General features: G+C 40.4%; 1 protein-coding gene across 16 annotated transcripts in view; it reads left to right on the top strand.

Annotated features, from left to right (window-relative positions):
• MCTP2 (multiple C2 and transmembrane domain containing 2) overlaps nt 1-26530 on the top strand; it is a 259511-nt gene that overhangs the window by 60512 nt on the left and 172469 nt on the right. For all 16 annotated transcript variants that reach the window (XR_014260390.1, XM_082449078.1, XM_082449070.1 and 13 more), the window contains one exon: nt 6689-7214. Coding sequence is in view for 15 of the 16 variants with exons in the window: in XM_082449078.1 (XP_082305204.1) it covers nt 6747-7214 (468 nt within the window). In the remaining variant the exon portion in view is untranslated. The remainder of the gene's footprint in view (nt 1-6688; nt 7215-26530) is intronic.

Here is a 26530-nt window from a genome sequence, read left to right as displayed (position 1 = left end):
TTTCTTGCAGGTTGTCCATTTTATTGGCATAGAGTTGCTTGTAGTAATCTCTCATGATCTTTTGTATTTCTGCAGTGTCAGTGGTTACTTCTCCTTTTTCATTTCTAATTCTATTGATCTGAGTCTTCTCCCTTTTTCTCTTGATGAGTCTGGCTAATGGCTTATCAATTTTGTTTATCTTCTCAAAGAACCAGCTTTTAGTTTCATTGAGTTTTGCTATTGTTTCCTTCATTTCTTTTTCATTTATTTCTGACCTGATCTTTATAATTTCTTTCCTTCTGCTGGCTTTGGGGTTTTTTTGTTCTTCTTTCTCTAATTGCTTTAGGTGCAAGGTTAGGTTGTTTATTCGAGATGTTTCCTGTTTCTTGAGGTAGGCTTGTATTGCTATAAACTTCCCTCTTAGCACTGCTTTTGCTGCGTCTCATAGGTTTTGGGTCGTCGTATCTCCATTGTCATTTGTTTCTAGGTATTTTTTGATTTCCCCTTTGATTTCTTCAGTAATCACTTCGTTATTAAGTAATGTATTGTGTAGCCTCCATGTGTTTGTATTTTTTACAGATCTTTTCCTGTTATTGATATCTAGTCTCATAGCGTTGTGGTCGGAAAAGATACTTGATACGATTTCAATTTTCTTAAATTTACCAAGGCCTGATTTGTGACCCAAGATATGATCTATCCTGGAGAATGTTCCATGAGCACTTGAGAAAAATGTGTATTCTGTTGTTTTTGGGTGGAATGCCCTATAAATATCAATTAAGTCCATCTTGTTTAATGTATCATTTAAAGCTTGTGTTTCCTTATTTATTTTCATTTTGGATGATCTGTCCATTGGTGAAAGTGGGGTGTTAAAGTCCCCTACTATGATTGTGTCACTGTCGATTTCCCCTTTTATGGCTGTTAGTATTTGCCTTATGGATTGAGGCGCTCCTATGTTGGGTGCATAAATATTTACAATTGTTATACCTTCCTCTTGGATCGATCCCTTGATCATTATATAGTGTCCTTCTTTGTCTCTTGTAATAGTCTTTATTTTAAAGTCTATTTTGTCTGATATGAGAATTGCTACTCCAGCTTTCTTTTGATTTCCATTTGCATGGAATATCTTTTTCCATCCCCTCACTTTCAGTCTGTATGTGTCTCTAGGTCTGAAGTGGGTCTCTTGTAGACAGCATATATATGGGTCTTGTTTTTGTATCCATTCAGCCATTCTATGTCTTTTGGTTGGAGCATTTAATCCATTTACATTTAAGGTAATTATCGATATGTATGTTCCTATTCCTATTTTCTTAAATGTTTTGGGTTTGTTATTGTAGGTGTTTTCCTTCTCTTGTGTTTCTTGCCTAGAGAAGTTCCTTTAGCATTCGTTGTAAAGCTGGTTTGGTGGTGCTGAACTCTCTCAGCTTTTGCTTGTCTGTAAAGGTTTTAATTTCTCCATCAAATCTGAATGAGATCCTTGCTGGGTAGTGTAATCTTGGTTGTAGGTTTTTCTCCTCCATCACTTTAAGTATATCCTGCCACTCCCTTCTGGCTTGCAGAGTTTCTGCTGAAAGAGCAGATGTTTACCTTATGGGGATTCCCTTGTGTGTTATTTGTTTTTTTTCCCTTGCTGCCTTTAATATGTTTTCCTTATATTTAATTTTTGACAGTTTGATTAATATGTGTCTTGGCGTGTTTCTCCATGGGTTTATCCTGTATGGGACTCTCTGTGCTTCCAGGACTTGATTAACTATTTCCTTTCCCATATTAGAGAAGTTTTCAACTATAATCTCTTCAAATATTTTCTCAGTCCCTTTCTTTTTCTCTTCTTCTTCTGGGACCCCTATAATTCGAATGTTGGTGCGTTCAGTGTTGTCCCAGAGGTCTCTGAGACTGTTTTCAGTTCTTTCCATTCTTTTTTCTTTATTCTGCTCTGCAGTAGTTATTTCCACTATTTTATCTTACAGGTCACTTATCCGTTCTTCTGCCTCAGTTATTCTGCTATTGATCCCATCTAGAGTATTTTTAATTTCATTTATTGTGTTTTTCATATTGCTTGGTTCCTCTTTAGTTCTTCTATGTCCTTGTTAAATGTTTCTTGCATTTTGTCTATTCTATTTCCAAGATTTTGGATCATCTTTACTATCATTATTCTGAATTCTTTTTCAGGTAGACTGCCTATTTTCTCTTCATTTGTTAGGTCTGGTGTTTTTTGACCCTGCTCCTTCATCCGCTGTGTGTTTTTCTGTCTTCTCATTTTGCTTATCTTACTGTGTTTGGGGTCTCCTTTTCACAGGCTGCAGGTTCGTAGTTCCCTTTGTTTTTTGTATCTGTCCCCAGTGGCTAAGGTTGGTTCAGTGGGTTTGTAGGCTTCCTGGTGGAGGAGACTAGTGCCTGTGTTCTGGTGGTCGAGGCTGGATCTTGTCTTTCTGGTGGGCACGTCCACGTCTGGTGGTGTGATTTGGGGTGTCTGTGGCCTTATGATTTTAGGCAGCTTTTCTGCTAATGGATGGGGCTGTGTTCCTGTCTTGCTAGTTGTTTGGCATAGGGTGTCCAGCACTGTAACTTGCTGGTCGTTCTGTGAAGCTGGGTCTTGATGTTGAGATGGAGATCTCTGAGAGATTTTCGCCGTTTGGTATTACATGGAGCTGGGAGGTCTCTTGTGGACCAGTGTCCTGAAGTTGGCTCTCCCACCTCAGAGGCACAGCCCTGATGCCTGCCTGCAGCACCAAGAGCCTTTCATCCACACGGCTCAGAATAAAAGGGAGAAAAAACAGAAAGAAAGAAAGCAAGAGGATAAAATAAAATAAAAGAAAATAAAGCTATTATGATAAAAAATAAGAAAAAAATTATTAAGAAAACATTTATTAAGAAAAATTTCTTTTAATTTTTAAAATTAATTTATTAATTTTTATAATAAAAAATAAGAAAAAAATTAAGAAAAAAATTTATTAAGAAAAAAATTTTTAATTTTTTAAAATAAAAAATATGAAAAAACTTATTAAGAAAAAATTTTTTTTAATTTTTAAAAATAGAAAATAAGGAAAATAGTATTAAGAAAACATTTATTAAGAAAAAAATATTTTTTAAGGAAAAGAAGAAAAAAAACAGATGGACTGAACCCTAGGACAAATGGTGAAAGCAAAGCTATATAGACAAAATCTCACCCAGAAACATACACTCACAAAAAAAGGAAAAGGGGGAAAATTAATATATACTGCTCCCAAAGTCCACCTCCTGAATTTAGGATGATTCGTTGTCTGTTCAGTTATTCAGCACATGCAGGTACATCAAGTTGTTTGTGGAGCTTTAATCCTGGGGTTCAGCTTTGGACCCGCCTCTGCGTGTAGGTCGTCTGAGGGCGTCTGTTCTTCGCTCACACAGGACGGGGTTAAAGGAGCAGCTGCTTCGGGGGCTCTGGCTCACTCAGGCCGGGGGGAGGGAGCGGTACGGAGGAGGCGGGGCGAGCCTGCGGCATCAGAGGCCGGTGTGACATTGCACCAAGCCGAGGCACGCCATGCGTTCTCGCACGATCCGGAAGTTGTCCCCGGATCACGGGACCCTGGCAGTGGCGGGCTGCATAGGCTCCCGGGAGGGGTGGTGTGGATAGTGACCTGTGCTCGCACACAGGCTTCTTGGTGGCGGCAGCAGCAGCCTTAGCGTCTCATGCCCATCTCTGGGGTCCGCTCTGATAGCCGCGGCTCGCGCCCATCTCTGGAGTTTGTTTAGGCGGCGCTCTGAATTCCCTCTCCTCGCGCACCAGGAAACAAAGAGGGAAGAAAAAGTCTCTTGCCTCTTTGGCAGCTGCAGACTTTTTCCCGGACTCCCTCCTGGTTAGCTGTGGTGCGCTAACCCCTTCAGGCTGTGCTCACGCCGCCAACCCCAGTCCTCTCCCTGCGATTCGACCGAAGCCCGAGCCTCAGCTCCCAGCTCCCGCCCGCCCCGGCGGGTGAGCGACAAGCCTCTCGGGCTGGTGAGTGCTGCTCGGCGCCGAGCCTCTGTGCGGGAATCTCTCCGCTTTGCCCTCCGCACCCCTGTGGCTGCGCTCTCCTCCGTGGCTCCGAAGCTTCCCCCCTCCGCCACCCACAATCTCCGCCTGCGAAGGGGCTTCCTAGTGTGTGGAAACCTTTCCTGCTTCACAGCTCCCTCCCACTGGTGCAGGTCCAGTCCCTATTCTTTTGTCTCTGTTATTTCTTTTTTCTTTTGCCCTACCCAAGTACGTGGGGAGTTTTTTGCCTTTTGGGAGGTCTGAGGTCTTCTGCCAGCGTTCAGTGGGTGTTCTATAGGAGCAGTTCCACGTGTAGATGTATTTCTAATGTATCTGTGGGAAGGAAGGTGATCTCCGCGTCTTACTCTTCTGCCATCTTCTAGCCCACCGACCCTAAGTACTTTTTATGGACTAACTCATTCAGTCCTCACAAGATCCCTATGAGGTAGTTATATTTAAACTTATGTATAAAAATGGAAATAATAATGAGACAGCTCTTAAGTAACTTGAGTTAAGATATCAAAATGTGACATTATGATAGTATTATCAGTAGTAATAAAAAATAGCTTTTCCTGACGGAACACTTTCTCTGCATCAGCTACTCGGACACTGGGACTTAACACTTTATCTCATTTTGTTTGTAAACTAGGTGATACAATCCCCAGTGGATAGGTGAAAAAATTGAGACTTAGTGTGATAGTACCCCTAAGTAGAACATAAAAAAGTAAAATTCCAACCTGTGGAGTCTGTCTCTAGAATCCATTCATCTCCGCATTGCCTACTGAAGATACCAAGTTCATCCTGGGATGCTAATGGTCAACAGGCAAGAGCTGTAGAGTCATATTGTCCTAACCTTCTAAAGGCAGTGACTTCCCAATGACTAAATATCCTGGGCTGGGTACAAATGCTTGAAGTCCTTGAATTTTGGAAATGCTTTTTGCCATGGCTCTTGGTCTTTTTTGTCCTCAGCCAAATGTGGCAATGTGAGTACAGGCCAAATTAGAGTGACTTGACCACACTGTACTTTTTCATATTGGAAAGATTTATTCTGAGGCACTTGACACAGAGAATAAGGGTTAATGCTCCAAATTTGATTTTAATCTGATTCCTAACGCGTCTGCCTTGTTATATCTTAAATTACTTCCTTTCTTGCATAGCATTCACCATAATGTATCATGTTTGTTTGTGAAGCATTCCTATCACTCACACCCAACTGTTTGTGGGAAACATTTTCTCTAAATCTTTCATTCTCAAGCTGCAGCTCTGAAGGTGGCTTTTCTTAAGATTTCCATTATAGAAGTTTTGCCAGTTCTTCTGATCTGGTACACTGGAATAAGGGCAGACCTCTCACTCTTATTTTAATATAAATTTTAAAGATACTAGATGGAATCCTAGTTGATATGAGCAGTTGTTTGTCCTTCAAAGTGCACACTTAACTCTAGAAAGGAAGATGATAAGCTTAAAGCAGGATTGACAAACTACAGTCTGCTACCCGTTTTTATAAATAAAGTTTTATTGGAACACAGGTACACTCTTTCATTTTGGTATTATCTATGTCTCCTTTGGTGTCACAACAACATAGTTAAGTAGTTTGACCACCATCTCACCCTCAAAGTCTGCAATATTTACTAACTGGCCTTGTACAGAGATTGTTTGCTGACTCTGGGTTTAGAGACATAGAAAGGGACTCCCTTGAACATACTGGTTAAAAGATGCTGTTATTTTTATAGTAAATGTCTTTTGCTCTGCTTTCTCTTGAGAGGAGGTAAGGAAGAAGCCTTCTTATTTACTTTTTATTTTTATTCTTGTTTTTTTTCAAGGTTTATTAAGGTATAATTGACAAATAAAAATTGCGTATATTTAAGGTATACAGTGGTCAATTTAATATACATATACATTACAAAATTAGCACCACAAGCAAGTTAATTAATATCTCCATCACCTCATATACTTACCATTTTTATGTGCGTGTGTGTGCTGAGAACACCTAAGATCTACTCTCTTAGCAAATTTCAAAAATACATGGTGATTATAAAAAGAAAAAAGACAAAGAGATGAGTGTCGGCGAGGGTGTGGCGAATAGGGAACACTTACACACTGTTGGTGGAAATATACATTGCTCTAGTTATTATGGAAAACAATATGGAAGTTCCTTAAACAACGAAAAACTAGAATTAAACCAGCTATCCCATTTCTGGGTATATATTCAAAGGAAATGAAATCAGTATCTCCAAGAGATATCTGCATCCCTTTTCACTGCAGCATTATTCACAGTAACCAAGATTTGGAAAAAAACTTAGATGGCCATTGAAGCATGAATAGATAAAGAAAATGTGGTATATACATGCATATACAGTGGGATATTATGTAGTCACAAAAAGAAGGAAATTCTGTCATTTGCAGCAGCAAAGATGAACCTGGAGTGCAATGAGTGAAATAAGCCAAACTCAGAAAACAGTCTTTTAATGTCACATTTTTTGTGTCAACCTTATAGTTTCATGCATTCATTGCTTTAACTTTTCTGTAACTACTCTGATAAAAAGATTTTGTATATTCAGTTCCATAAGAATGCTTTTCCTGATATTTGTAGATGTTACCAATCAAATGTTTCGATCTTGATCACTTAATGGGAGGGTAAGATTCTTGAGTCATGTTTTCCACTTTGATGTGCCCTGACAGCACAGAGTAGCTTCATGTTCTTTCTTCTTGTCTTCTGTTTCCTAGGAAGGGCCTGTAGAGACGCACTCTTTCCCAGAGTGACTTCCTGGGTCTTCATGCAGCCATGGATCTGGATAAACCTTCTGTCTGGGGCACTTTAAAACAGCGGACCAGGCCTTTGTTAATCAGCCTGAGCAAGAGGAAGGTGAAAAAGAACTCGGACAAACCCCTGGACTTACGGGTCAGGCATTGTCTGGACCGCCACCTCAGCCTCTCCGTTCCTGACCTCCTGGAGGCTGAGGCCTTGGCCCCGGAGGGGCGGCCTTACTCCCTGCCCCAGTCATCCTACACCTCGGTGCCTAGCAGCCTGTCGACGGCAGGGATCGTTCCCAAAAGTAGCAGTAGCTCTTTGAAACAGTCTGAAGAAGAATTGGATTGGAGCCAGGAAGAAGCAGGCCACTTCCATGTAGTGGAAACAGACTCCGAGGAGACCTACGCCTCTCCTGCTGAGGACAGGAGGGCTTCCAGCAATGGCATCTTTGATGTGCTCCAGAAAACTCCCCTTGGAGAGGATGCGCCAGAAGGGCCAGAGGTGAGACCAGGGCTGGGCACTTCCCTGTTTGTCTTTCTTTTTTTCTTTTTTTAAAAGTGTATTCAGTGCCCTTGAAAAATTTGGTTAGGATTTATTTTTGTGGTTAGCTTGCATGGAGAGGATGCCATTTATAAGAATTTAAACGAAGGTAATATTGATTGCACCCAGTGTTCCCATTTGTTTGAGGGTTGACCTCTATGTATTTTCAAAGTATTACAAATAACCTTCCTAGAATACTTCAAGGCATTAAAAGCCCTATTGGATGAGTTTTCTGTTTTCCATCCCCTGGCAAAGAAATCAAGAGCATAACTTTGACTTTTTTGCTGAAATGTGTGTCTGTTTCTGTCTCTCTGTCTCCACTACCCACAGACAAAAATGCATATTCACATTCCTAAGAAATGTAAGAATATGTGTCTCCTTTTGACTGCCAGAGAGTTGGAACTCTCTTCTCCTTCACAAGTACATACCTGCGTGAGTGTCTGCTCCTGTGCACATGTGTGCACACTTACCTGTGGGCAACTTCACTTGCCTCCTCTAAAAATGAAAAGAAAGCCAAACATTAAAGGAAACAAATTCTTATCAATTCAGTGATTTTTATAAAGCTTTAGTATTTCTATAATAAAAATAACCAAATATAATTATGTGACAAATATTATATTTCTAGGATGAATTTAATTTAAATGTAATCATCAGATGACCAACTATGATTTGGATAATCAGTTTAATCAGTTTTTTAAAAAAATCTTACATTTATGGCACTGGAAGTAGGTTTCAGTGTTGAGGCAATGGCTTAATTTTTTTAACCTAATTTTAGGTTAGTGTTTTAATTATGGAGAAAACTGGTTATTCCACTAGGATTTTTGGTTTTATTTTTAGAACCAAAGCCTCTTAATTATGCCATACATTTAGATTTCACTGGGGGGGTGGGATTGTGGATATTTGAAGACCATATTCTTTTGGAAGCATTACTATGTTAAGACACCATTAACCATTAAATGACTTAACTATTTGTTTCATAACCATTAACATTTATGAAATCCTTTTTGTAACAATTTTTTATGATGTTTACTGTTATTTGTAAATTTGAAATATCGTTTTCCACTAATCAAAATATAAATTAAGTGAATTTTTAAACATAGTTCCTAATTCATAGTTCACTATGAAGGAGGTAAGATGTTAAATTGTATAGTAATGTTAATCTTTATCTTCTTGTTACTTATTAACTGACCAGAAAAAAAATAGGTGGGCTTCTTGGCCTTGATAGGCTAACAAACTCAAATTAGAGTAAGTTGTTTTAAAAGTTAGTGCTGTTAAACTATTTCGCTGACTATAAATATTTAATGCCTACTCTAACTCGGGCATCATAAAGATTCTATTGGAAATAAGAGAGGGATAAGAATGTGACCCTGCCTTCAAGTTGTGATTTATTAGGCCATAGCATTAATTGTAGCATAAGAGGCAAACAGATATTGGGGCTGGCTGTCTGTGCAAAACATTCAAGCCTTTCTCCTGGCAGCTCATTGGTTGGAGGAGATCATATGTGGGGACGCAAGGGCTTGTCATGTGTGAGGCAGTGTTCAAGTTGGCACAGAGGATAAGTAGGATTTGATAGGTGAGGAAATATGAAAAACACAGGCCTGAAGTGTGGATGGGAGGTGGTCAAAGGTGGTGAGCATTCTGCTCTGCCTTGAATGAAGGCTGGAGGGCTTTCTGACATGACGTGTGTCTGCAGTGGCTGTGGGCTGTGTTGAGGTCTGTCCGTGATGTGATGGCAGATGGATGGTTTGCAGATGGGTGGTAGTGGTTATTTTCTCTTCTCCAGCTAAATGCAGAAGAGCCTGGAATGTGCAGTCCTTTAGGTTATTCTGGGTTGGATTTAACTCAGCCATTAAACAAACAAACAAACAACAACAACTAAAAACTTCTTTCTTGAAAAAGAATCTTCTGCTTCTCTTCTCCTGCCCTAAAAATAATTGACATAGACTGAGACTGAGTCTTCCTTCCGTGGCCCCTCATTGCCATTTATCTGCTTGGTGAGCTGTTTGCAGAGGATGGAGCGACAGGGCTGCAGCTCATCAGACCCGTAGGATCACTTGTGGTCAGGTGCACTATCTCACCTACCCACTGCTCCTCTCCCCATTCCTCCTTCTCCCCCTGTATTGGGTGGGCTGCTCCCACTACCTGAGGATCCAGTTCATCACTTGGCACAGAAGTTAGCCCCTCCCTTGCTTATCTTTTACACTAGGCTATGTTAATTTGGGGGTGGCGTGACTGGGGAAGTCTTGTCTAACTTGTCTTTGCTCAGGGCCCAGCTCCGTGCCTGGCCCATGGTATGTGCTCCATCAATATTTTTTTAATAGAGAAATCAATGATGGCAGTGTGTGCATTCATAGGGCTTTTCTTAGTGTCTTCTCTTCGACTTCTCTTCAGTTTATGATTTAAAGTCAGCATTTTTTTGGTTTTGTTGGAAAAAACTCATCATACTATCAAGGAACTCTTTTTAAATAGTATTGACTGAAGATATAGAGAGATTTAGACAGGTGTAGAGCCCAAGTTGAATACTCATTTAAAATCTGAATTTATTATCTATGAATAAAAAATTTTTTAATTGAAGTATAGTTGATTTGCAATGTTGCGTTAATTTCTGCTGTGCAGCAAGGTGATTCAGTTATACATATGTACATATATACACATTCTTTTTTAAAATATTCTTTCCAATTATAGTTTGTCATAGGATATTGAATATAGTTCTCTGTACTATACAGTAGGACCTTGTTTTTTATCCATTCTCTATATAAAAGCTTACATCTGCTAACCCCAACCTCCCACCTCTTCCCTCCCCCAAACCCCTCCCCCTTGGCAACCACAAGTCTGTTCTTTATGTATTTTTAAAATGAATGGAAATCCTTCCATGTCTCTGCAAATGGCACAATTTCGTTCCTTTTAATGGCTGAGTAATATTCCATTGTACATATGTACCACATCTTCTTTATCCATTCCTCTGTTAATGGACATTTAGGTTGCTTCCATGACCTGGCTATTGTAAATAGTGCTGCAGTGAATGGGGTGCATGTATCTTTTTGAATTTTGGTTTTCTCTGGGTATATACCCAGGAGTGGGATTGCTGGGTCACATGGTAGTTTTTGTGCCATTTGTAGAGACATGGATAGACCTAGAGATTGTCATACAGAGTGAAGTAAGTCAGAAAGTGAAAAACAAATATCGTATAATATCACATATGTGGAATCTAGAAAAATGGTACAGACGAACTTATTTGCAAAGCAGAAATAGAGACATAGATGTAGAGAACAAACATATGGATACCAAGGGGGGAAGGGGGGTGGGATGAATTGGGAGATTGGGACTGACATATATACACTACTATGTATAAAATATACACAGGGAACTCTACTCAATGCCCTGCGGTGACCTAAATGGGAAGGAAGTCCAAAAATGAGGGATATATATACATATAGCTGATTCACTTTGTGGTATAGGAGAAACTAACACAACATTGTAAAGCAACTATACTCCAATAAAGATTATTTAAAAAAATAAAATGAATGGAAGTCCTGCTGAATTCCTGTCATCTGTGAGTTCTGGAGTTGGTTAGTCCTTGTCTTAGATCTGGTTTATCTGTTTCTTCCTAATGAAGAGCAAACAGAGTTCTGTGGCCTTCATGAAATGGGGGAGGAAATGAGGAAGAAGGTAGGGATTGGCGTGTGACAAGCCCAGAGGACAACAAGGTTAATAGGATGTTTGCCAGTATCCTTGGTGTAACTTATTTCATGTGGAGCTTTCCAGAGAGGGGTGAGAGATGGAACATCTGTGGTCTCAGGCACCCATGGGGGTTTGTCTCACGTTTTAGTGCCCGATGCCGTCTTGGTGCCAGCTTGAGCTTCAGCAGTATTGCCTGAATGTCCTGCAGTCACTTTCTCGTCCTGCCAATGTCAGCAAAGGAAATGAAGTGTTGGCTGACAGTTACGGGGGAAAGAATTTGAGGCAAAGAAGAAATTTAAGTGTGAGGGAAGAGGAATAATGGATGTGAGAATGTAGAGGTCAGGTGGAGACTGGAATAGTCAGTGCAGGTGCTCCAACCAGCCATAAAACCAAAACGGGGGAGGTAGGTTTAGAATAAACGACACACTGGTAGAAGGGGTTCTCTAGACTCTCTCTCTCTCTTTTTTTGTAAATTCATTTTTACTGGAGTATAGTTGCTTTACAATGTTGTGTTAGTTTCTACTGTATAGCAAAATGAATCAGCTGTATGTATACATATAGCACCTCTTTTTTGGATTTCCTTCCCATTTAGGTCAACACAGAGCATTAAGTAGAGTTCCCTGTACTTTACAGTAGGTTCTCATTAGTTGTCTATTTTATACATAGTAGTGTGTATATGTCAGTCCCAATCTCCCAATTTATCCCACCACCACTTCCCCCTTGGTATCCATACATTTGGTCTCTGTGTCTGTGTCTCTATTTCTGCTTTGCAAGTAAGATTATCTATGCCATTTTTATAGATTCCACATATATGAGTTAATATACGATATTTGTTTTCCTCTTTCTGGCTTACTTCACTCTGTATGACACTCTCTATGTCCATCTATGTCTTTACAAATGACCCAATTTCATTCCTTTTTATGGCTGAATAATATTCCATTGTATATATGTACCAAATCTTCTTTATCCATTCATCTGTCTGTGGACATTTAGGTTGCTTCCATGTCTCCAGACTCTTTCTTGAGCCCTGGATTCATATTGCACTTGATACCCCACAGAACCCTTGTCTCAGGACAGAATTCACTGTCTACCTGGAGTTCCCCCCAAATACAGACCATCGTTTCTTGGCAACATCGCCATTATTCACCTATTTGCTCAAGAGGAAAAAAAAACTGTGAGTCATGCTGGACTGTTTTACTTCCTTTACTTTTAATGTTCTATGAAATTTTCATTTATCCTTGTTACATCTTACATCTTCTCCTCCCTTTTTTTCTTCATTCCTCTCATCTTTCAAGGCCCAGCTGAAATCTTCCTTCTCTGTGGTGCTTTTCCCAACTCTACAATCAATATGACCCTCCTGCCTTCATTTGCAAGCATCGCTACTTTTACTGTTGCTGAGCGCTGACCTCATCCTGCTTTCTGTCGAAGTCTGTAGAGAGAAAGGGATTAGAACAGGTAGAGGAGGTTGAGATGTGAAGGCATATTGGTGCTGGGCAAGAGTGTCATTGGATAAGACCCTAAGAAGGTCGCAAGCTCCATGACCTGTATTAACTGTCCAGTGGCCCCCTGGCTCTGAGGACCGACTCATGATAAATGATCATGGGACTAAGCTGCAAACGACAATCACAACTAATTTTTAGTGAGAATTAAATACTATATAGACTCTAGTGCTCATTTTGACATTAATAGCTCATTGTTTCAATGCTGTCAAGTTACTTTGGAAGGCAGATCATAATCAACACCTACTTCATTAACTTGCTGGGAAAAAGAATTATTTCAGGGCCTGGAAATACTTGAAAAATCCATGTTAGGTGTGTTAACTCCCTGAAGTCAGCCTACATGAGAAGTCACATAGAGTCAGGAGATTGTTCTATGAATCACTGCATGGACAATGGGTAGGTTCTACACTGAAATAGCATCTGGTGTGCTGTCCATTTCACAGGAGGGATTGAGCTGTAGATGAGAACTTGACACACTTACAGTTTGTTTGCTAGGACCCACTGCATCCATCTCCACATGCCAACCTGCTTTGCCAATGAAGCCAAGATTCTTAAAGTCCTGTGGGATAGGCTTCCTCTTCCCTCCGTAGGGTTCAAATGGGCAGGTCCAAACTTTTACCTAGGCTTCCTTGCAGGAACTCTCCCTTTTTGTGATTGACACGTTATTTTATTAACAACTATTACCATAGTTGTATGTTATCACTTTTACTCAGGCTGATAGCCTATCATGGTTGCCTGACAACCAGATTGTCTCCAGTAGGTGGCTGTGTATGTCCCACCTCTGATGGGCGAAAGGTAGTCTTACCGTTTCATTTCCATTGGTCTCATCACCAAGACTTGGGGCTTAGGAGGCGGTTAGGGCATCTCACCCTACTGCCAAACACCACCACCACCTTGTATTTGGTTAGTTGTGTAGAAGTCAGCCTCTCTTGTCAGATTGGAAGCTGTCTTCTTCTTCTCCCAGCCTTTCTGCAAACCTTGCTTATGTAAAATATATTGATTCACTTTGTGTCTGAAGTTGACTGCTAGGTGCTGTGGGGCCATAAGAAATTCAGTTTGGTTGGGGAAGGTGGTGATACATGGAAGCCCCGAGTGGATAGGTGAGTTCTGAAGGCGTTCTCAAATGTCAGATGCAATATGAAGAAACTAAAATTAAGGAGACTCAGAGGGAGAGTAGCTTATTTTTCCTTCTTTTCTTCTTTTCTTGCTATTTTTTTCTTACTTCCTTCTCCTGTCAGCATTCCCCCCCCACCCCCGAGTAGTTATTTTACAAGATACCTTCTCATACCTTGGAAAATCAGTTAAGTGTTTAGAGAATACAGAGAGTCCCCTCTGGTTCTCATCTCCAGTGTTGATGATGGAATTGAGATTAGATGACGTACTGGAAACAATGACCAACACTACGAGGCAGTCTCTAGACAGTGCTAGATAACTAACCAGTTGAGGTGAGAAGGGAGTGGTTGCTCTGAGTATGTGGTCGGAAAGGCCTGAAGAGGATGTGTTTTGAAGTTAAGACTCAAGTGGTTGGGGAGTAAATCCGAGTAGTTACGGTTGCTGTTCATGATGCTAGCAAAAGAGAATGCTCTTAGCCCAGTACATGGCAGTCACAAGTGCCTAACAAGGACTCACTGCTATGATTATGGTTGTATTTATTACTGTTATTATTTTTATCATTACCTTTTCAGCATGAAATCGAGGGCCAAGGAGGTTGAATGACTTGCCTAATATTATCCAGCTAGTAAGTGTCAGAGCCAGGATCTAAATCCAGTTCTGTTTGAATCCAAAGCCTGTGCATAAAACTGTGTATATTAGGGCTTTAGAGAAGTGCACATCTGCAGGTTGGGAGAACTCAGAGCTGGTAATCTAAAAAATGTTGATCATCATGGGAAGATGTATGTTTTTCTTTGTCCACTGTGCCCTTTTAAATGCAGGGATAATTATGGTGCTGGAATGGCTTATTATCATGGTCTATAGCCAGTAATCCTGAATGGAAGGATTATTACCATCCCCGCCCCACCATCCATGTAATCCCACAATGGGGTACATCCTTCCCTAACACTTTATTTGACAGTTGGAGTTTTAAACAGCTCGCTTTGGTGCAAGTTTAAATGGATGAGTTGAGTGGTTTAGAGAAGTACCCTGTTGGGATAGTTCCAGAAACTCTGCTTGGCAACCACAGAACTTCAGTTTAGTGACCACAGAGAAGCAAAATGACAAACCAGAGAGGAGAGGAAACAACCTACGGCTTGCAGAATTAAACAAGTGTGTCAATTTCTCTACACTTCAATTACGTGTTCTTTACTATTTTTGCTTTATCTCAGAAATCGTTGCTCAACATACGTGGGGTCAGTGAGACAAATATGTAAACCATGTCCCAGGGTGCTTCATGGGATTGGCCCCTTTTTTCTTTTTCCATCCCTCCTTCCCATACCTACTACGTGCTGATCCTGCCCTGAGGCACTGGGAACACAGCAGTCAACAAAACAGACAACAGGGTATTTCCTCATGGAGATCCTGTTCTAGATGGTGACGGGCTACAGATATATTCAGAAAGTGATAGATTTAATGGAGAAAAATAAAGCAGAGGAGTGCTCGGGTGGAGGTGTGACCATTCTGAACACAGTGGTCAGGAAATATCTCTTCTGAGAAGATAACATTTACACAAAGTCCTAGAAGAGGCAAGAAAGCAAGTCATGTGCATATCTGGAGACAAAACATTTCTAAAGGAGAGAACAGCCAGCGTGCAGGTTCCAGGAAGGCAGGAGTGTGCCTGGTATTTGTCAGGAAGAGCAGGAAAGCAGTGTGACTGGAGAGGATGGTAGGAGGTGTCAGAGTTACTTCTGAGGATGTATCACATGGACTTTCCCATCCTGCCAGGCAACTCTGCTACCATAACAACTACCCAGGGCACTGGATGAGCAGATGCAAAGGAACCCTATGGGCTTGGTGCCGTGTTGCTCACAGGCAGGGCAGGAAGAATCAATAGCATATAGTGGTGCTTGCTGTACCTGTACCTGCTGTGAACACCGGGAATAGCAATAAGTGGGTTTGCCTCGGATCGGAACTGTGGAGGAAGTGGGCACCAGTTGATAAGCTGTGTGGAGAGGGGAAGACAGCACTGTCCCGAGATATGTTATACCTTGATTGTCTATCTGTCATCATAACAGTGTCAGTGAGGAAGGAATGGTCAGAATGAAGGGAGGGACTTGGGTTGCTGACCACCTTCATTGAGTTGTTTTCTCCAGTCTTCCCTAATACATCCACTGTCCTCATAATAATAAAAATAATAGAGTGGCAACACCAATCCAGTAGCACCCTGAGAGGTTATGTGTAAGAAACTACAAAGTGCAATGTAAATGTCATCTCATTGGACCACATCTACTGGGCTCACTCTTTACACAAAGAGCCTTGTGCAGTGTCCGACCCAAAGAAGGTACTCAGTAGGTATCTTTGAATGAATGAATTTTTCTCCTAACAGCTTACAAGGTTAATATTTTTTTGCCCCTTTTAGAGATGTTCCCATGGTCGTGAACTTTAAGTAAGTAAACTTTTCAAGGACACAGAGCCAAGAAGTAGCAGAAGTGGAATTCAAATCCAGGTCTTTGTGACTCCAGAGTTTTGTCTACTACTGTGCAGAGCTGCCTACCTGTATGTCAGATGAGGTGTTATACTTTTGCATTCTTCTGGTTTTGGGCACAGTTGTGGTTCAGTGAAGAGTGGATACCCAGGACTCAGATGAAGGGCTAACTCTCTTGTTTCTCTTTGGCAGCCATCTAGCCTCTTAGCTCTGGCTCCTGATTTGTACATTGTAAATTACTAATGACAGCCCATAGACTCCTTATAAGAAGTTAATAAGAGTGTGTGTTTGTCAGTTATGAACTACTAAGCAAAGTAAAGCAGGTACTGTTAATCTTTTAAAGTATCTACTGCTAATAGTAATGAAAACAATTATGGAAGGTCAGTAAGCAAATATTACTGAATATGGTAAGAAAAGTTTATTATACCAAGGTTGCAGACATTTTCTGTAAGGGACCTGGTAATGAATAGGTCCAGCTTTGTGAGCCATAGAGCTGTCTCTGTGGTAACTACTCAACTCTGGTGTTGTAGCATGAAATTAGCCATAGAAATATATATAGATATGTACATAGGCAATGTATAAATGAATAGGTGGGGCTGGGTTTGAAAGTTTAAACTTTATAAAAACAAGTGTTGGGCTTTACTTTGCTGGTGGATAGGTAGTGAATATGTGTATACACACACGTGCACATACACACACCTGACTTATATTTTGTATATTAGATAATATTCCAGGGTAATCACTTTAAGTGAACAATCTTGCAGGTGGGGAAAAATAAATGTGTATACCTTGATTGTATGATCAATAACCTCCTAAAAAGTTGTATAAAAATTGAATATGGAGGGCGGAGTCAACATGGCAGCTTGGGAAGATGTGGAGTTCACGTCTCCCCACAACTAGGGTGCCTGCTGGATGCTGGTGGGGGACCTTGATACCCATGGAGACGTGAGGAACCCCCAAGGGAACCGGTTGGACATGGGGGTACTGAGGGGGGTGGAGAAGTGGAGGATGAACAGTACTGGCGCCCCTGAGGGGTGGCTGAGAGTGGGGAAGGTTTCCCATGCTTGGATGGACCCTTGGGGGCTCGGATCGGGGGGAGTGCACTGAGCGTTTCCCTTGCCCCATAGGCCTGGGAAGTCTACCTGGCTCTTGGACCGAGTCCTATGCCCTCAGAGGCCCCCTCCAGGCCACGTTGGTCCTGGGGGCATAGGAGGGAAGCCGGGGGAGAACAGGAGAGGCAGGCAGGAGGGGCCTTCCAGGACCAGAGGAACGGGAGAGGAGTGGAGAGCATTTGCCCTGCCCACTCAGGCCCCGGAAGCCTGCTGGGCTCCCAGGTGGGGTCCCCCACCCTATGAGACCAGAGGCTGGGGCCCCTTCTGTTCTGTTGAGCCTAAGCCCCAGCCCCCACACCCCCCAGGGCCTTTTCCAGCCCTGTGGGTCCTAAGCATAGGCCCTGCTGACTGCCCAAATCCTGCCTCTGCCTAGGCCCTACCCTCCACAGCCAAGGCCTTTTCCGCCTTTTTTTCCCCCCTTTTTTTCCCCCCCCTTTTTTTCTTTTCCTCTATTTTACTATTGTGGCTCTGTTTTAACTTCCAGTTGTTGTTTCATCTATATTTTTATTTTTATACTCTTTCTAACATACCTGTTAGTTTCCTAGTCTAATTTTAGTTTTTACTCTTTGGTATTGTTCTCCTTTTTTTTTTTTTTTTTTTTTTTGCCACCCCGCACAGCTTACAGAATCTTGGTTCACAAGGCAGGACTGGGCCGAAGCTTGTGCAGTGGGAGCTCCAAATCTGAACCACTGGTCTAACAGAGAACCTCAGACCCCAGGGAATATTCATCAGAGTGAGGTCTCCCAGAGGTAATCATCTTGGCACCAAGAACCAGCTATACCCAACAACCTACAAGCTCCAGTGTTGGAAGCCTTAGTCCAAACACCCAGTAAAACAGGAACACAATCCCACCCATCAAAAACAAACAAAAAAATAAGACAGCAAAAAAATATGTCACAGATGAAGGAGCAAGGTAAAAACCTACAAGACCAAATAAATGAAGAGGAGATAGGCAATCTACCTGAAAAATAATTCAGAGTAATGATAGTAAAGATGATCCAGAATCTCAGAAATAGAATGGAGGCAATGACTGAGAAAACACAAGAAATGTTTAATAAAGATCTAGAAGAACTAGAGAACAAACAAACATAACTGAAATGAAAAATACACTAGAAGGAATCAATAACAGAAGAACTGAGGCAGAAGAATGAATAAGTGAGCTGGAAGACAAAATGGTGGAAATAACTGCCAAGGAGCAGAATAAAGAAAAAAGAAGGAAAAGAATTGAAGACAATCTCAGAGACCTCTGGGACAACACTGAACACACTAACATTCAAATTATAGGGTCCCAGAAGAAGAAGAGGAAAAGAAAGGGTCTGAGAAAATATTTGAAGAGATTATAGTGTAAAACTGCCCCAACATGGGAAAGGGAATTGTCACCCAAGTCCAGGAAGCGCAGAGAGTCCTGTACAGGATAAACCCTAGGAGAAACACACCAAGACACATATTAATCAAACTAACAAAAATTAAATTCAAAGGAAAAATAGTAAAAGCAGCAGGAGAAAAATAAAAAATAACATACAAAGTTATCCCCATAAGGTTATCAGCTGAGTTTTCAGCAGAAACTCTGCAGGTCAGAAGGGAGTGGCAGGATATACTTAAACTGAGGAAAGAGAAAAACCTACAACCAGGATTACTCTACCCAGCAAGGATCTCATTCAGATTCGATGGAGAAATCAAAAGCTTTTCAGACAAGCAAAAGCCAAGAGAATTCAGCACCACCAAACCAGCTTTACAAGGAACTTCTCTAGGCGGGAAACACAAGAGAAGAAAAAGACCCACAAAAACAAACCTAAAACAATTAAGTAAATGGTAATAGGAACATACATATCAATAATAACCTTGAATGTAAATGGATTAAATGCCCCAAACAAAAGACACAGACTGGCTGAATGGATACAAAAACAAGACCATATATATGCTGTCTACAAGAGACCCACTTCAGACCTAGGGACACATACAGACTGAAAGTGAAGGGATGGGAAAAGATATTTCATGTGAATGAAAATTGAAAGAAATCTGTAGTAGCAATACTTGTATCAGATAAAATAGAGTTTAAAATAAAGACTGTTACAAGAGATAAGGAAGGACACTACATAATGATCAAGGGATCAATCCATGAAGAAGATATTACATTATATACGTTTATGCACCCAACATAGGAGCACCTCAATATATAAGGCAAATGCTAACAACCATGAAAGGGGAAATTGACAGTAACACAGTAATAGTAGGGGACTTTAACACTCCACTTACACAAATGGACAGATCATGCAAACAGAAAATAAATGAGAAAACAGAAGCTTTAAATGACACAATAGACCCGATAGATTTAATTGATAATTTATAGAACATTCCACCCGAAAGGGACAGAATACATTTTCTCCTCAAGTGCACATGGAACATTCTCCAAGATAGGTCACATCTTGGGTCACAACTCAAGCCTCGGAAAATTTAAGAAAATTGAAATCATATCAAGCATCTTTTTGGACCACAGTGGAAATCAATTACAGGAAAAAAAAAAAAAAACTGTAAAAAACACCAAAACATGGAGGCTAAAGAGTGTGCAACTAAATAACCAAGAGATCACTGAAGAAATCAGAGAAGAAATTAAAAAATACATAGAAACAAGTGACAATGAAAACATGACAACCCAAAACCTATGGAACGCAGCAAAAGCAGTTCTAAAAGGGAAGTTTATAGGAATTCAATCTCACATCAAGAAACAAGAAAAATCTCAAATAAACAATCTAACACTACACCTAAAGCAGCTAGAGAAAGCAGAATCAAAAAAACCCAAAGTCAGTAGAAGGAAAGAAATCATAAAGATCAGATCAGAAATAAATGAAAAAGAAATGTAGGAAACAATAACAAAGATCAATAAAACTAAAAGCTGGTTCTCTGAGAAGATAAACAAAATTGACAAACCCTTAGCCAGACCCATCAAGGAAAAAAAGGGAGAGGATGCAAATCAATAAAATTAGAAATGAAAAAGGAGAAAACACAACTGACACACAGAAATACAAAGGATTATAAGAGACTACTACAAACAACTATATGCCAGTAAAATGGACAACCATGAAGAAATGGACAAATTCTTGGAAAGTTACAATTTTCCAAGACGGAACCAGGAAGAATTAGAAAATATAAACAGACCAATCACAAGTAATGAAATTGAAACTGTAATTAAAAATCTTCCAGCAAAGAAAAGTCCAGGACCAGATGGCTTTACAGGTGAATTCTATCAAATATTTAGAGAAGAGCTAACACCAATCCTTCTCAAACTCTTCCAAAAAATTTCAGAGGGAGAAACATTCCCAAATTCATTATATGAAGCTACCATCACCCTGACACTAAAACCAGGAAAAGGTATCACAAAAAAAGAAAATTATAGACCAATATCACTGATGAGCATAGATGCAAAAATCTTGAACAAAATACTAGCAAACAGAATCCAACAGCACATTAAAAGGATCATACACAATGATCTAGTGGGATTTATCCCAGGGGTGCCAGGATTCTTCAATATATGCAAAGCAATAAATGTGATACACCATATTAACAAATTAAGGAATAAAACCATATGATCATCTCAGTAGGTTCAGAAATAGCTTTTGACAAAATTCAACATCCAGTTATGATAAAAAACTCTTCAGAAAATGGGCATAGAGGGAACCTACTTCGACATAATAAAGGCCATATACGACAAACCCACAGCAAACATCATACTCAGTGGTGAAAAACTGAAAGCATTTCCGCTAAGATCAGGAACAAGACAAGGATGTCCACTCTCGCCACTCTTATTCAACATAGTTTTGGAAGTCCTAGCCACGGCAGTTAGAGAAGAAAAAAATAAAAGGAATACAAATTGGAAAAGAAGAAGTAAAACTGTCAGTGTTTGCAGATGACATGATAACATACATAGAAAATCCTAAAGATGCCACCAGAAAACTGCTAGAACTAATCAATGAATTTGGTAAAGTTGCAGGTTACAAAATTAATGCACAGAAATCTCTTGCATTCCTATACACTAACAATGAAAAATCAGAAAGAGAAATTAAGGAAACAATCCCATTTACCATTGCAACAAAGGGAATAAAATACCTAGGAATAAACCTACCTAAGGAGTCAAAAGACTTGTACTCAGAAAACTATAAAACACTGATGAAAGAAATCAAAGATGACAAACAGATGGAGAAATATACCATGCTGTTGGATTGGAAGACTCAATATTGTGAAAATGACTATACTACCCAAAGCAATCTACGAATTCAGTGCAATCTCTATCAAACTACCAATGGCATTCTTCACAGAATTAGAACAAAAAATTTTACAATTCGTATGGAAACAAAAAAGACCCTGAATAGCCAAAGCAATCTTGAGAAAGAGAAATGGAGCTGGAAGAATCAGGCTCCCCGACTTCAAACTATACTACAAAGCTACAGTAACAGTATGGTACTGGCACAACAACAGAAATATAGATCAATGGTACAGGATAGAAAGCCTAGAGATAAACCCACACAAATATTGTCACCTAATTTACGACAACGGAGGCAAGAACATACAAATGAGAAAAGACAGCCTCTTCAATAAGTGGTGCTGGGCAAACTGGATAGCTACATGCAAAAGATTGAAATTAGAACACTCCCTAACACCATACACAAAAATAAACTCAAAATGGATTAAAGACCTAAGTGTAAGTCCAGACACAATAAAACTCTTAGAGGAAAACATAGGAAAAACACTCTTTGACATAAACCACAGCAAGATCTTTTTTGACCCACCTCCTAGAGTAATGAAAATAAAAACAAAAATAAACAAATGGGACCTAATTAAACTTAAAAGCTTTTGCACAGCCAAGGAAACCATAAACAAGACGAAAAGACAACCCTCTGAATGGGAGAAAATATTTGCAAATGAAACCACTGACAAAGGATTAATCTCCAAAATATACAAACAGCTCATGGAGCTCAATATCAAAAAAACAAACAACCTAACTAAAAAATGGGCAGAAGACCTAAATAGACATTTAACCAAAGAAGACATACAGATTGTCAAGAGGCACATGAGAAGATGCTCAACATCACTAATTATTAGAGAAATACAAATCAAAACTAGGAGGTATCACCTCACACTAGTCAGAATGACCATTATCAGAAAATCTAGAAACAATAAATGCTGGAAAGGGTGTGGTGAAAAGGGAACCCTTTTGCATTGTTCGTGGGAATGTACATTGATACAGCCACTATGGAAAACAGTATGGAGGTTCCTTAAGAAACTAAAAATAGAACTACCATATGACCCAGCAATCCCACTACTGGGCATATACCCTGAGAATGCCATAATTCAAAAAGAGTCATGTACCACAGTGTTCATTGCAGCTCTATTTACAATAGCCAGGACATGGAAGCAACCTAAGTGTCCATTGACTGATGAATGGATAAAGAAGATGTGGCACATATATACAATGGAATATTACTCTGCCATAAAAGGAAACGAAATTGAGTTTTTTGTAGTGAGGTGGATGGACCTAGAGACTGTCATACAGAGTGAAGTAAGTCAGGGAGAGAATAACAAATGCCGTATGCTAATACATATATGTGGAATGTAAAAAAAAAATGCTTCTGATGATGAACCGAGGGTCAGGACAGGAATAAAGACGCAGACATAGAGAATGGACTTGAGGACACGGCTGGGGAGGCAGAAGCTGCGGCAAAGTGAGAGTAGCACTGACATGTATACACTACCAAATGTAAAATAGATAGCTAGTGGGAAGCAGCCGCATAGCACAGGGAGATCAGCTTGGTGCTTTGTGACCACCTAGAGGGGTGGGATAGGGAGGGTGGGAGGGAGGCTCAAAAGGGAGGGGATATGGGGATATAAGTATGCATATGGCTGATTCACATTGTTGTATAACAGAAACTAACACAGCATTGTGAAGCAATTATACTCCAATAAAGATGTGTTAAAAAAAATTTGAATAAGAGTAAACTCAGCCATTTGGTAGACCCGAATTTTTCTGAACAGGCATTCTAATTTTGACCTCTGATTGTCATGTGAGTTGTTTTAATTCTATCACTGTATCCAAGCATTGCTTAATGGTCTGTCTAGCCATCTGATCCCCTTTGCTCCTTTTGCTGCTTCCTTTGCCCCGTAGGTATTTGTGTCCGTGAGTACGCTCTTCCTGAGTATCCACGTTCTTAGTAATGGATGTGGGTTAAGTAATTAACTAAATATGTATCGTATCAATATATATCATTTACTATACTCATGTACTTGAATAGAGTATTTCCCAAAGAAAATCTTAAGTGATCTTCTCAGCGAACTTGTTACTCTTATTTAGCTTTCCTGCATGTGGGTTTATGTCTTCTTCCAGTAAAGTTTAAACAGCCAGTGATTGTTTACATCGCTTATTATTTAACTTCCTGTGTATTCTTCGTGCTAAGATCCTTCAGACAGCCACGTGGGAGGTGATATTTGTACAAGATCACATTTAGTGTACACAAAAGAAAATATTTTTTCACATCAGTGTCTTGTTCTTAAGATCCTTGGTGGCTAGAGGAGATTTTTTTTTTTTTTTTAAATAATTGACCCATCCATTCTAATATCTCCTCATTTTAATACATTTGCAATCTTGTATGTATTACCTTGTATGTATTTACATACCTTCCCATGAATTTCACCTTAGCAAGATAAAATGGAAATATCAGTGTAAATTTGCTGTCATTAAACACACACACACACACACACACACACACACAAATCCCACTTATCTAAAAGGTAACAGTGAGAGTTGTGTGAGAGATGACTAGCCTCATGCCAACATGTTAATGCTGAGTTTCTGAATGTTTGTATATAATTAGAGAGTTTTGTCATATTAAGACTTCTCAGCATTGATGATATTCAAGATTATTTGTCTTTTCCTGAGTATGTCCTTGGAAACATTTGTTTAAAATGGTTAAAACCAGTGCTTAATGGATAAACAAACTATGGTACACTCATAATGATGTAATACTATTCAGTAATTTAAAAAAAAAGAACTATTTATACAGATGCCAACTTGAATGGATTTCAAAGGCATTGGGCCAAGTGAAAGATGTCAGCCAGTGTCAAATTTGCATGTATTCCATTTATATGACATTATGGAAAAAGATGAAGCTATAGGATGAGGACAGGTCAATGACTGCCATGAATTAGGGGTGAGGGTACAATGTGATAACAGTAGGATTGCATGCAGGAGTTTTTTGGGGGACTGTTTTATGTCCCAATAGTGGTGGTAGTTACACAAATATATACATGTGTAAAAAAGTCATCGCATTGTACACACATGTAAAAAGTCAATTTCACTGTGTTAACTTTTTTAAAGTAAAATTTAAAAAGAAAAATTAGAGTGCTTGATTTTGCTTGTTGAGAACATCAAAAAAAATCTTCTCATGTTGACGGATACCAGGGACTTCTGTAAAAAAAATACTAATTGTACTTTTTTAATGAAAAATTCAGTGATGTAGTTACTAGGTTTACAAAGAAGCTGAAAATAATGTAGCTTCTACTCAGTGAATAATACCTTCAGTTCCATGCAGAGTGTCGGGAATACTCAAGGTTATGTGTCCCCCAGCAGCTGTAACCCGGTACTCCTGTACTTCTGTAGCCTTTCCTGTCTTCTTTATGGTGATCACTTTCCTTCCTTGGTGTGTATATACTGCGTGTGACAGTTACGGCGGCTGTGGGAACCATAACTTTAAGTTCTGTGACTTCTGTGAGTAAAACGAGCCATAATGTTGAATTAATGTCATTCTTCACATTTAATTTCCACGTTGTTCTAAGTGGAAGACTTATTGAGTATTTGAATAAAAGCTCCATGTTCATTTTTGATAGTGTGTAAATGATGGTGGTGATGTGGGCTCGTTTTGTCACTGAATGAACGTGATCATTAAGTACAGGGAGGCTCCCTTGGGATAGTGTGTATGGTGTGTTGGTTTGAGGAGTGATGGTTTTTAAGAAACATTCACTCTTCTGTTTGATAGCAGAAGGTGACAGTAGAAGATACGGGACCACGCACTTTAAACAGGAATTCTGATCCCAGCACCGGCAGTTTTACAGAACTGCCTTCAAACAGGATTGGTTAAGTGGAGCGTTGATTCGGTTCGTAAAACTGGAGACACTAACAGGGGGTGATCAGGCTGCAGAGGATCAGACAGCAGATGTTACTTGTTGGTTCTGCACATGAAGACCTGATCGGAGTATTTTGGGTTTTGCAAATCAGACAGAAGGAATCGCTGAGCTTCCAGGAGATAATCATGAGGGCAGTAATAGTGTAAAAGGCGTGAGGAGAAATCTTTTGAAATTGGGAGAGTTGAGTAAGATTTGATCGTTGTCATACAGCGGTCTTCAGGCCGTCCTGTCCCACTCCCCCGGGTGTCATTTTACACATAACACAAGTAGGAGGTACTTGTGTACCGGGAACTGGATGGGAAGGTGACCCACAGAGGCCCAGCTGCCTCCTTCCTTGTCTGCTGTCAGGTCGAGCCCACAATGAGAGTGAGGGCTCTTGGCCCAGCTGGGCAGTGGTGATACTTCCAGAGCCGGGGGGCACCAGTGACTGAAGTGCTGGGGTCCTTAGAGAAAGGTCCAAGTGTCTGAAGTCACCCTGGGTCCTGTGTGAATTTGAATTGAATGAAATGTATTCACAGTAAAGGGACATTCGAGCTGGGACTGGGAGAAAGGGGCAGATGTGATGGGAGAAGCACAGATGCAAACAACCGTGGGGCTTCTCTGCTCCCCGGTGAGGGCTTGGGAGGCTCCACGCCGACTTGTGATCAGGGCTCGTTTCTGCCTCGCTGCAGCCTTTCTTGGTGTCACTGCATGCAGGGGGGGTAGACCAGAGAGCCCTGCTTGTTTGTAGCCCTTTGTCAGCTCTCTTAGGGCCTGAAGAAATGCCCTATTGCTGTAGAATCCAGGTTCTGTTGCTGCCTGAGCTCCACTTGATAGACAGGGAGAGAGAGAGAGAGAGACAGAGAGAGAATGTCTTGGAAGGCAACCTGCCTTCTATCCAGGCAGGATCTCTGAATTGTGCCAGAATCTCCCTGATCTTTGCTGTGGGTGGGAAGGACCAATGACTGTAGTGCATCTGGTCCCCATCTTCACCCCCTCAAAGCTTCATGGTCATCTAAGCAATCTCCGCAGGCCTGCTGCCTGTATCTAAATTTACCCATAACTTCAGAGTTACTCAGCCTTGTTTGGAGGGAGAAATCTCATGTTTTCTCACAGGAAAGCAGCCCTGGCTAATGTGTCCGACAAACGGGAACATCCCTAAAATGTTGGGAGACCTTTTGCTCCTTTCCCTTCCACTCTGCCTTTCCATGCAGGTAGTTCTCCTCACATCTAACCCAGAACCTTCATAAAATCCCA

Source organism: Balaenoptera physalus (assembly GCF_965194825.1).
Source record: "Balaenoptera physalus genome assembly, chromosome: 2".
NCBI classification, from domain to species: domain Eukaryota; kingdom Metazoa; phylum Chordata; class Mammalia; order Artiodactyla; family Balaenopteridae; genus Balaenoptera; species Balaenoptera physalus.
Note: the sequence above shows the minus strand (reverse complement) of the source record. Positions and strands in the feature narration are given on the sequence as shown.